We start from the raw sequence: 12499 nt of genomic DNA, 5'->3' as shown, positions 1-12499 counted from the left end.
CTTCCACCAACATATTCCCCCTGAGCTCCACATTGCAGAAAGATGCATTTGTCATTGTCACAATGCTGATTTTGACCAGCCAATAAGTTCCCAGGTAGATGCCAGGACATTCTAGGATATCACACAAAGGACAAGAGTGCTAGGGAGTCAAGAAAGTATTAAATGCTTCCCATATGCAAGGTACTATTCTAAGCCATAAAGCTACAAAGAAAGAGGGTTGGGGAAGCAGAACCTGCATTCTAATGGAAGAAACATCATATCAACAACTAGAATGCATGCAAGATTTAACCAGTCCAGACAGAAGTTAATCTTGAGTGACAGGTGTGAAAACCTGGAAGGATAAGGAGGGGTCTTTTGGAGTAGAGGTTATGTGAGCTGAGTTTTTAAGGAAATTAGGAAAACTAAAAAAATGAAGGGAAGGGAGGTAAGTATTCCAACCTTGAAGAGCGACCAATTCAAAGACAGAGAGATGGAGGATGGGCTGAATGTTCTTTTCAAGGAATAGTCATAGATCGATATAGTTGAATCATCCAAAGGGTGTGTGTGAGAGAGATAACTGGGAAGGTTGAAAGGGACCCATTATGAAGAACATTGAATGACAATCAAAGGGAGGAAATGGGGAAAATTGAGTAGGAGTGCCACCTTCCTCCAGCTTCCTCACCATAGGACCTCCCTGTCCCCTCCAGATACTATGCTGATATTGCCAAGCTGCCAGCCATCAGTGACCAGGACATGAATGCCTACCTCGCAGAGCAGTCACGTCTCCATGCTGTGGAGTTTAACATGCTCAGTGCTCTTAATGAAATCTACTCCTACGTCAGCAAGTACAGTGAAGAGGTAAGAGGGAAAGGAGCTGGGAGCCTGCCTTGAAATGAGAGATGAACGATCCCATCCATTGAGTAAATCAATTTCTTATACATTCATTGGGCACCTATTATGTGCAAGAGACAGGAGACGTTTATTGATCTCTGTGTAGAAATTGGCCCATTTGCAACTTGGCAGTTGGAAGTCATTTGATTAATATCACTTTTAACACTATTAACAAAGTAGTGAGGGATTTTTTTTTACTAATTTAATTATCTTATCTCAATAAAGTATTTTAAAATTAACATCATTGCTTTAAAAAACCCTGAGTGAGGCTCTTCTCTGCATTTGAGAAGATACCAGCTGCCAATTTGCAAATGGACAAGTGGAACCTAGTCTCTACTCATGTGACTTTGGACAAGTCACTTAACATTTCTAGGTCTCGATTTCACCTTCTTACAAGATGAGAATGTGATAGATATAGAATTGGACGAAATTTTAGAGGTTATCTAGCTAAATTCCCTCATATGAAAAAATGGAGAAATGGAAACATAGGGAATTTGTACCTTGCCTACAGTTATATAATTAGTAAATCAAAACAATTTGTTCCAACAGCTTTGAAGGTGGCTGAAAAAGAAGCCTGTGTAGTGCTTAGAGATTGGTCAGACATCCAAGATGTCAGCCACTGCATTCTTGACCATGGCTGGTTCATCTTGACTTTTGTCCTGCCACTGGGTCTTTAATGACTCTGGGAGAGTGAAGCTGACCATTTTGTGCAGCTCTGCATCACTCAAATCCAATTCACAGATGAGTCAAAATGTCATCCCATGGTGTCATTTGTCCTCTTCAAAAATGAAGACTGAGGGGTGGCTAGGTGGTACAGTGGATAGAGCACCAGCCCTGGAGTCAGGAGGACCTGAGTTCAAATCCAGCATCAGACACTTAATAATTACCTAGCTGTGTGGCCTTGGGCAAGCCACTTAACCCCATTGCCTTACAAAAACCTAAAAAGAAAACAAACAAACAAACAAAAATGAAGGCTGAACAATAATAAGGAATAAACATCAGAGGTGGAATTTGAACCCAAGACCATTAGCTTTAGAACTCACTCTATTCTTTGAGTCTATACAGAAATTAGACCACCCACATTGCATAGGTATTAGCTTACTCATTAAATGAGAGTAAGTAGGTGCCTTGATGGGTTGTGGAATGCTAAATGAATCTGGATTTATCCAGAAAGACTTTTAGGAGGAGGTGATGAGACCTGAGAAGACTCTGTAATATAGTAGAACAATTTCCAGATCTTAGCATCTGAAAGGATATGGGTTCAAATCCTGGTCCTGCCACTGACAACGTGTTTGACCATAAGCAGGTAGGTAGCCCAATGGATAGAATGGCTAGCTTAAAGTCAAGAAGATCTGGGTTCAAATCTCATCTCAGAACTGACTAGCTGTGTAATCCTGGGCAAATCATTTAACCTCTAGGACCCACCTCACAGGATGATTATAAGGATGAAATAAGGTTAAAAAATGAATTCCTAAGACCTACAACATCCATTTGACTTCTGTGCTTCTCTTCCCCCAGATCATCGGGGCCCTCGAGCAGGATGAACAGGCACGGCGACAGCGGCTGTCTTATAAAGTAGAACAACTGATCAATGCCATGTCCATTGAGAGCTGAGGAGAAGTTTCCGGCACATCTCTCAGAGAAGAAAGAGAAGGCAAGGAGTGAGCCTTCAATTTTTCAAAATTAGGAAGCTGGGAATGAAGGACTAGTGAATTGCTCTCAGGGCTTAACTGAACCCACCCTGGACCCATCCTGGGGGAGGTGAGGAGGGAATGGCTGTGCCCCTCCCCCCAGCATCAACCAGGTTTCATCCTATCCAGTTCCTGAATCATTGAACAGTAAGCATCATGCATCCTTGGCAAGAACAAGAGAGAAATGCGGGCCAGGAGGTCATCCTCAAAGCCAAGAGGCAGGAGCTGGGGACAGATCTGCCTCTGTGACTGCTGCTTTGCATGAAAAAAAAAGTCATTTAATGTATATTGGGAAATAATGAAAACTTTATTTAATTTTTTTAAGAAAAAGAGAAAAACCACAGAAATAAAATAGACAAAAAGCCACTCTGCTAATCCCGTCCCACCTTTTTCTTTTTTCCATTCTGGTTTTTTCCCCCCTTCTTTCTTCTCCTTCCAAGTCCTCCTCCCTTACAAGATTCCTGCTCCCTTTCAGTGACAATTTGCAAGCAGATGACAATGGGAATCTTGGGAAAATCACTTGTTTCCTTTCCCTGGGAAGTAGAGAAAAGGAGAGGAAGAATGAGCACAAGTTTGCACCAAATGTTTTTTCACAGTCACAGATGCCAGTCAAGCCTAGAAATATCCCAACAGTCAAGAGCTCATTGGTACTTCTGGGTGAACTCCTGAATCATCAGATGAAACCAAACTGCCTGGCTGGAAACCAAGCTTTACATACATACACCTGTACATGATCATCTCTGGAGAGAAGCTTTGTCTTTATACAGTGTCTATGCTTTTTGCTACTGTTTATTTGATTTTGTTCTGTTTTCTTACTTTTGTGTCTAACCAACTGAGGACTGGATTTTCAGTACCTCCCCTCTGAGTCAGGAGGGGGTGGGATTGGGGCGGTGAGATGGGCTTCTCTTCATGATGGGTTCCTGACTCTCACTTGGACACCAAACCTCTCCACCTCACGTGTCTTTCTCCTGCCACACTCTGCTAACATCTGCCAACATCCTAGCCGTTAGCTCAGGGGGGCACAGTCTATCAGGGTCATGATCAGAAACCCTGAGCACTAGAAAAAAGTTCAATGGGCCAAACAAGGGCCATAAAGGGACTGGTTCTCCAGGTTCAATCTGGAACTTGATTTGGGGAAATGGGTGTTCAGGATTGGGATTTCACCTCTAATTTCTTGCAGTAAAAATAATGTATGTGTGTGTGTACATATATATGTACACACACACATATAAATACATATAAACAAACTGTTTACAGCAAATGATGCTTGAAAAGAGTTAGCTGAAGAAGCTGGAATATTTATTATTCTACTTTTCCAATTGTTTCATGCTTGCAGAGGGAAGGAGAATGTTTGACATTTATCTTTGGACATGTCCCTGGATATGCAGGGCTTACCTCTGAGGGGATCAGACCAGGCCAAATGGTTTGACTTCTAGAGAGTACCAGGGTCTTTGTCTTCTGTCATTGTCTCTGTCTCTGTCTCTGATTGTTGGGGTAGGGAGGTCAGCAGCTGGCTCATCCTCCCTCCCTCCTGCCACTTAAAGATAATGTGTGACCAACTTTCCTGAGTTTTGTTTAACAAGAGAAAAAAGCTTTACCTCTCTTGTCCAGGTTGTAGAGTCTAGGAAGTTTCCCCAGATGTTGGCATTTCCACCATGGGAGTTGGCAGAAGGTGCTGATGGTGGGACCATATTGATCTTAAAAGCCTAAGCTCCTTGCTAATCTAAGGTCAGAATTGTCTTCCCTAGAACTACCCTCTCCAGGAGAAGCAACTGAAAGGAAGGGCAGATGCCATAGAAGAAGGGAAGGAGAAAAAAAGAGGAGCAACCTCTCCCTCCTATCCCTCCAATTTGGAAAGAGGCCAGAAATTCAGGCTGCAACTCTTAGAGGTCTGAAAAGGCTGCTCCCAAGAGAGAATGGATTGTGGTTTCTTTCCTATTTTTTTTAACTCAAACTGTCCATCACCCTCACTGTCCTGCTACATCTCCAGGTGGTCCAACTTTCAAAGTGGACTGGATGCACAATGCCCAAGGAAAATGAGCGAAGGAGAGCTGGCTGCCAGCCTCAGCTGTCGTGTGGCTTTGGATTGCTGCACTAACCACACAGCAGACTCCCCTGGTCTGTTCAACTCCAGTTTCTTGCCTGAATGTAGCTAACAAAAGGAAAGAAAAAAGCATTCAGTGAAATACTCAGGAAACTTGCTGTTTAAATTATGATTCACAGCCTGGCATGCCAAGTCCACTTTTCTTCTGATAATCCACTTCTGTTAAAGTTTCTCTGGGCCCTATTAATAGCCTGAAAGAAATACTAATGACCGACCTTGTGTAAGAAGCCAAAGCATTTGACATTCACAGATCCAAAGCTTAGCAACTCAGAGCCCATGATTTACAGCAATGAGAGGGTGAGGGAGCCAAAGGGAGAGAAGAATTTAAGATGGAGATTTCCTGCTTCCAACAAAGGAACCTATCTGACTACTCTATGCTTCCCATCCAGATTTGATTTGAATGATGAGGTTCTGATGATCCCCCTTACAGGATGAATCTCCCCATAACATTGCCTCCTAAAGCCTTGAAAGAACTGGAAGTTGAAGGCTAAGAGACCCAGCATCCTCTTAACCCATCACATCAACCCCTCTGATCCCACTTGTTGACCTCCAAACTTAGAAACATAAGGGTCTACCAGCAAGATATTTAGAGAAGGTACCTCAATTCAGGTACTTTCATTTGAGAATGAAGACAGGACTTCCTGGGGAGTCAGGGTAAAAGGAGCTAACCACATGTAACTTGGCAGTCCCCCCCCAAAAAGAAAGTTGGTCAAAAAGAGTAACTTCCCAAGAAGGATTCTGAGAAGAGAAACCCAGCTGAATCCAAGCTAAGTCATGGAGCCGTGAAGATGATGAGGTCCTGGAAGACCTCTCCATTTCTGATCCCCTAACAGCCCCACAGAGAATGGGGAAAATAGAATGGAATAAATTTGTCCTCACTAATTTATCCACAAAGTCTCTCCCGGTTAGGGGTGTTCTAGGAAAGTGGAGCTTTATGGAAGATTACCCCTCACTCTTTCACTCCGGGCAGGGCACTTCCACCTCACCCTTGAGTCCCTTCCTCGAAGGAACACTGGATTAGGAGACAGATTTGTTCATACTGTCTACAAAGATGGGTCTTCTCATCTAACCCAAGAAAGTTCTTCTAACCCAGGAAAGTTCCCCAGCCATCCAACCAGCTAGCCTATATAAAATGGCAAATCTCAGTCATTGCTATCATGAGTCAATTAGTGTTCTCACTGAGAACAGGGAACTAGTTGCTATAGGCTGCTGGTTTCTGCTTCCAAAAGAATGGGCATTAGACTAGCTGCCTTGTTAGTCATCTCTGTACTTCAGTGCCTCAACCTGTGGAAGGCAAGAGTGATGTGGGCAAAGAACCAGCAAAAAGAAGAAAATAACTGGAAAAGACCCCCTGTGATATACCCCTCCCTCTAAAATGGAAGTAGTAAAAGTTTCCACTATTTTGGATTGTTCCGGCTGCACTTCCCTTGTTGCCTGAGGCTTTGTTTGACCTTCACCATCCCCCCCCCACACACACACACATTGATATAAAATAGCAACAAAAGACACCATAACTGCTGAGTCCACAATGGGAACAATAAATGGGTGTGCTCTACAAACAGACTAAAATGATCCAGGCAGAATAAATGAGGGACATTTAAAAAGTCTTGGCAGATAAATCTCCAGGTGCATTTCAGCATCATACCTGGCCCCATTAACCTGTTGTCAGTAAATATCAAACAAGCAGCTGCACTCTGGGGGTGGACAGTGTGTCCTTTCTCCACATAGTAAATCTATAGCATGAATACTCTTCCCTAAAATGTGGTAGCTTCACTCTAAGAGAGGTGAAAGTTGAAGTGAAAGGTCAATGTGGAAGAAAAAAGTTGGAATGGATAGCTCTGTCCAAGGTTCTGGGAAGGAAACACCCTATCGTTAAGGTTTTAGGCTGAAATGGGATTCAGCTGCTATGGTTAAGGGACTCTGGACAATATTCTCAGGAACATCTGTGGTGGCATTTTCACTATTCCAAATTCTCTTTTTCCCACCAAATCTTACCCTTCCCCAAAGAATGCTCAGTTTGTATCTAGGACTGGATGCATCACTGGATGCAGGGATGTCTTTACTCTCCCTTCATCCAAATCCAGTGCTAAAAGATACCCTGAGAGGTTAACATGACCTTCACCCTACCTCCAAGAAACATTTCCCCCAACCATCACAGATTGGCTGTCATGCATGTTTCTAGAAACTCTCAGTGAAGATGATTGAATCCATGATTATTCCCAGTCATGTATGACCCACATCATGCCCCAACCCTCTCCTTCAACAAGGTGTTATTCATATCTCTCCTAAATGGGCTGTGATGTAAGTCTCATTCCCTCTTGTTCTGCCCCATATAAAGATTGTGAACAGCAGGATTTTGTCAGGTTCTTAACTTTCACCTCCCTCCTCTGTCAAAGTTATGTTCATGGTGGAGATTGAAATGGGCGTCAAGAAGATGGGGAAAAGGGTCTTAGATTTGTCTGGAAGAAACTCTCTCCTTACACCAAATGGGAAAGGAGCCTCAAAGTGTTTGCTTACCCCATCATCTGGATCCTTTTCCCCCAACATATCTGCCTCTCTCCTCTTTTCTCTCCCTTAACCCCTCTTTTTCTTGACACACTGGAATTCTGTATTATATTTTTTTTATGAGAAAACAGTGTTTGTCTGGTTTTGTTGTTTTTACAGGTGTTGTGGAAAAACTGTAAGAAAATTTAAGTATTTAAAATGTTCCTAGAAAAAAAACTGGGAATTTTTTGTTATTATTCTAATATATTATTGTGTACCTATTGTAAATATGAAACGCTCCTATTTTGCAAGCCAAGGACACACTTTGTACTGTTGTTATATATAAATAAAGTTTACTGGATAAAAAAAGGAAAAAACCTAGAATAAGATGTCTCAGTGGGATGAAAGACGACAGGAAATCTTAGTCCTTACTCTTACTACATGGGCGACCTTAGCCAAGTCATTTGCTTATTCTTAGCCTCAGTTTCCTCGATTGTAAAATGAGAGAGATGATCTTAGAGGAACCATCTAAGTCCCCAATTTTATGATCATGGGCTAAATCTGGAAGGGACTTTAGGGAGCATCTAATCCAGTTCCCTCACAAGACACACTGAGATCCAGGAAAATTAAGTCAAATAAAAGTCATGGAATCACACTCCAAAGGGACCCCAAAGATCATCTCACAACAATGGCCATAGGGATTTATATACTTTTTAAGGTTTGTAAAGTACTTTATATATTGTAACTCATTCAATCTACATAACAATTCTGAGAGGTAAGTGTTTTCATTATACCCATTTTACAGATGAGGAAGCTGAGGCTAAAAGAAGTTAAGTGAGTTGTACAAGGTCACAAAATTAGTAAATGTCTTAAAGGCAAGATTTGAATGCATGTCTTCCTGACCCCAGGTCCAACATTAGTTAAAATACTGCACCACCTAGCTCTCTCATCTAGTTATAAGATCATAGATTTATAACTGGAAGAGAATTTAGCAGCTGAATTCAGTTGCCTTATTTTCACAAATGAGAAAACCAAGACTCTTAAGAAATTAAGTGGCCCAAGATAACATAGGTAAGTTATGAGAGGGAAAATTTGAACCCATGTCCTTTTGCTTCCAGAGTCAGTGAGTGCTTTTAGATGGTCTTCTTCCATAACTTAGGTAACTGAAAATTTTATTATCATTTCCTCCCAGTTCAGAGATGCAAGTAACATCTAGTCATAACCCTTCCCCTGCCCCAACATAACCCCCAACTTCTTCCATAACCTGCAGACCAACACTGACCCCTAGTGCCAAGACCTCAGAATACATTTCTCCAACTATCAAGACTTCCAAACACTGGCCCCTTTCCCCCTGCAGTAAGGTCCCCTTCCTAGAGACTAGTTAAACTATATTCATTCCCAAGAGTGGGCTGACTTTTAGAAGGATTTAGTTTGCTTCCTAGGAAACACATCTGTGACTTTCTACTATGAGTTTTAAGTATTTCAACCCTACTTTATGGAGAAATGTCCTTGACAATGGAAGATATTTTGGTTTGACTCTAAGGAGTAATGTCCGAATAGCACAGGTTGGTAAAACTATGGAACAGGTGAAAAAAATAAGACTACAGGTCTTTTGAAATCATCGTTCTAGCTTATAGTTCAGGGGCTTGGGGTTTCTGTCAAGATTGTTTTGAGATAGAAGTTTGGTTTCATTGATTCCCCATCCTGGAATTCCCTTTAAGATGAGAATGTTATCTTCCTCCTCTACCACCACCTCATCTATTCTCTGTTGAAGATATATCAAGACATGTTGACATAACTCTCATACCATTTTCAAAGAGGTAACAGGTAAGTGCAAATTCTAGAAGCCTTCTAATATTTCTAAAAAGTATTCAAGGCACGCATTCATTGATTTATCCATTCATGGATGTCCTAGCCATCTTCCTAATGTAGCTTTCTGACCACATAGATTTTCTATTTAAAAACCTTTGATAGCTCCCTATTGCCAATGAAATAAAGCCCAAGCTTCTGATCCTGGCATTCAAAGTTCTCCAAACTCTGGCTCTAGTCTACTTTTCCAGCATTTATATACTTTTATTAATAATAGTGATAATAATAATGATTAACTTTGATATAACAGTTTAACAAAAGATATTCTGCATTCAACTCAGAAAGTTTTCTATACTTTGCCCCATCCTCCATTCTCATCCTACCCTCTCCCACCTCCATGTCTTTTCTCAAGCTACCCTACCCCCCTCTTCCTGAAAAGGTCTCCAGTCACCCACCTAAACCCCCTGACTGTTGAAATTTTCTTCTCTCAAGGCCCAAGTGAGATCCCATCTCTTCCACAATGCTGTCCATGATTACCCCACTCCTGAATATAATCTTTCTATTATTTGTATGAAACTGTATCCTTTATACTTATTTCTCTGTCCTTTATATAATAACAATTAGTTCATATGTAATTTCCCTAACTATACAAGCTCCTTGAAAGAAAGTGAGTTTCATATCTTTTTTTATCCTCTCCCTGACCTAGCTAGGTGCCTGGATTTAATAAATATTTGTTGAAGGAAATTCCATAAAACTTCCACATTCATCATTTCTCAAGTACCACTTTGTGAGATCTTGTGAAGGATAAAAAGATAAATAAGACAAGGTCCCTGCCCTCAAGGAACCTGCAATCTAGTAGAAGAGATAAAGTATATGTGAAAAATGATAATATGTACATGCATAAAGAAAATAAAAATGAATATTGTAAGAGTTTAGAGAAGGAAAAAAATTAGTTAACTCATCTATAGAATTTTACAATTTATAAATCATTTGCATATGTTATCCCATTTGATCCTAACAACAATCCTAAGAGATGAGGGTTATTATTGTCTCTATCTTACAGGTATGGAAACTGAGACCAAGAGACTTTAAGAGACTTATACAGAGTCACATAGTTAGGATATGTCTGAGATGGGATTTGAATTCAGATCATTCTGACACAACAACCAGTGATTCTGTACAAACTACTTAGGTAAGATCTCCCTGGGAGGAAGGTAGTCAACTTTTTTTCACTTTCTGACAATGAAACCAAAAGATCTCTGAACTTAAAATTCTACCTAATGGATACAGAGTCTTCTAGAGTCCTTAATAAGGCTGAAACCCTGTGCTGAACACTGGAAAGAAATGGAAAAGAGGACAAAGTCCCTTATCATGGAAAGTTTACAAAGGAGCTAGGGAGACAGATCCTGGAATCATAGCTCTTGAAGCTTAGAGTCCATCTAGTCCATTTTACAGATGAGGAAACTGCCCAGAGAGATTGAATGATTTGTCCAAAGTCAAATAAGCACTGAGATTAGGTCACATTCTTAATCAAGTCCTTTGACTGCATGTTAGAACCTCTTTCCTCTTGTTATCACATAATGTGGAAAGATCACTGGTTCTATTGTCTGAGAACCCAGGTTCCAATCCCAGCTGTGCAACTCAAACTTTATGTGACCCTGGATCCTCCAGGTACAGGTCTATGAGCCTAGACTAATGGGGAAAACATGGTCTCTACCAGATAGAGACCTCCAGGTTTAAATAGGAAAATGAATTCTGACTTCTGGGAAACCTAGGATAGGACCAGGGAGACATACAGATGGAAGACCCAAAGAATCAAAACATATGCTATAGTTAGAGCTTTATTTTTATATGACCATAAATAAATCACTTATTCTGAGCCCCAATTTTTCTACCTATAAGAGAGAAGTTGGATGGAAGGTTGAGTATGATGACCTCTGACATCCCTTTAATTTCTGACTATATAATCCTATGAATACAACAGACTTAGAGGTGATTTGGCATCAAGGAGTCAAGGCTTGCTGGGGATAATCAAGGATGTCTTTCTGGAGAAGGAAAAGAATGCTTGACAGACTTCCTTGGAAATGAGTTGGTTTTTTGCTCCTAATTTTCAGTGAAACTCAAAATGTAAATTCTGCTCATAGGGGTAAAAGAAAATGCAAACAAAACCCAAAGGAGCCCAGAGAAGAACTGAGAGCTAGAGCCAGGATGCAATTTGCCCATTGTTTTAAATAAAGCACAAGGTTCCGTCAAGGCTGTTTTGCTAACATGCCATCTTGTGATTCTCTGTTAAATGCAAATCCCAAACATTGGTGAGACTTCCACCACAGCCAAAAAGGTGTAATCATTCTTCCACAAAAGCTCTAATGTGACCCTGGTGATTTCCTGATGTGTTAATACAGTTAGCCATCAGGAGCCAGCAGATCAAATTAGCACTCAGCTTTCCTTTTGTCACTGCTGACTGCAACTCAGCTCCAGGGGGGTTACGAAGGAGGCATTGCTGCAGCCTGGGAGGTAGGGGTGGAAAGCAAGGAGGGAGGCAGGAAGGGCTATCTCCCACTGGGGCCTTTACTCCAGTGGGCCACTCCAGATCTTCCAATATCATTCATTATCTTACCCTCTACAAATATGGGGAGATGGAAGAGATCACTCTGCTCTCAAAGATCTACAGTCACTATTAGACACCCAACCTGGAGCCTTCAAAAATGGGAAGTCCTTCTTTGTGACTAACTTGAATCCCTCCTTCTGCAGCTAATCTCCACACTGTCACAATTTTGACTCATCATCATCATTCACTTAATCAATGAGGACCATCTCCAGTCTTCCTGACCCATGTGTGGTCAGTGAACCCAGATGGCTTCAGAGGAGAAAATGAGGCTGGTATCTTTGCGCAGCCCTCCTGCCCCTTAAATCTAATTCTCTTGTATGTCTAGGCATTACCTCCCAGATGTCTTGGTCTTCACGAAGGACAAACAACAACTACTCAACCAACACTCAGTATGCATGAGGAGAGGAGGAAAGGGGGCAGGGTTCTTGTTACGCTATAAAGAATAGATGACTAAAACACAATCCATGCACTCAGGAAGTTTAGCCAGTTACATTGCATCAAAGGGTATGTGAGGACAGCTATGTGGTAGAGTGAAGGGAACACCAGCCCTGAAGTCAGGAGGACCTGAGTTCAAATCCAGCCTCAGATACTTGACATGTATTAACTGTGTGACCTTGGACAGCTCACTTAACCGTGATTACCTCACATCCAAGGATCATCTCCAGTCATCCTGATTCATATCTGGGCACTGGATTCAGAAGACTCCAGAAGAGAAAATGACTTTGCACAGCACCTCTTCACTCAAATCTAATTCACTTGCATGGCATGGCATTACCTCTCTGATGTCCTGGTCTTCTTTGGAAATGAAGAACAAAACAACAATAAATGTTTTAGGGGTAAATTATAAAAAAAAAAACGGAAAGATCTGAGAGACTAAACTCTAAAATGATAAAGAAAAATATAAGCTGGTCAAATCCTTTCAGAGCTTTGTGA

General features: G+C 41.3%; 1 protein-coding gene across 2 annotated transcripts in view; it reads left to right on the top strand.

The window, feature by feature from the left end:
• PLXNA2 (plexin A2) overlaps positions 1 to 7513 on the top strand; it is a 321485-nt gene extending 313972 nt beyond the window's left edge. For both annotated transcript variants that reach the window (XM_074222562.1, XM_074222561.1), the window contains exons 31-32: positions 687 to 837; positions 2389 to 7513. In XM_074222562.1, coding sequence (XP_074078663.1) covers positions 687 to 837; positions 2389 to 2484 — 247 coding nt within the window. In that variant the 3' untranslated portion in view covers positions 2485 to 7513. The remainder of the gene's footprint in view (positions 1 to 686; positions 838 to 2388) is intronic.
• The last annotated feature ends 4986 nt before the right edge of the window (positions 7514 to 12499 follow it).

Source organism: Macrotis lagotis, chromosome 2 (genome assembly GCF_037893015.1).
Source record: "Macrotis lagotis isolate mMagLag1 chromosome 2, bilby.v1.9.chrom.fasta, whole genome shotgun sequence".
Classification (NCBI taxonomy): Eukaryota; Metazoa; Chordata; class Mammalia; order Peramelemorphia; family Peramelidae; genus Macrotis; species Macrotis lagotis.
This window is presented reverse-complemented; position numbering and strand designations above follow the sequence as displayed.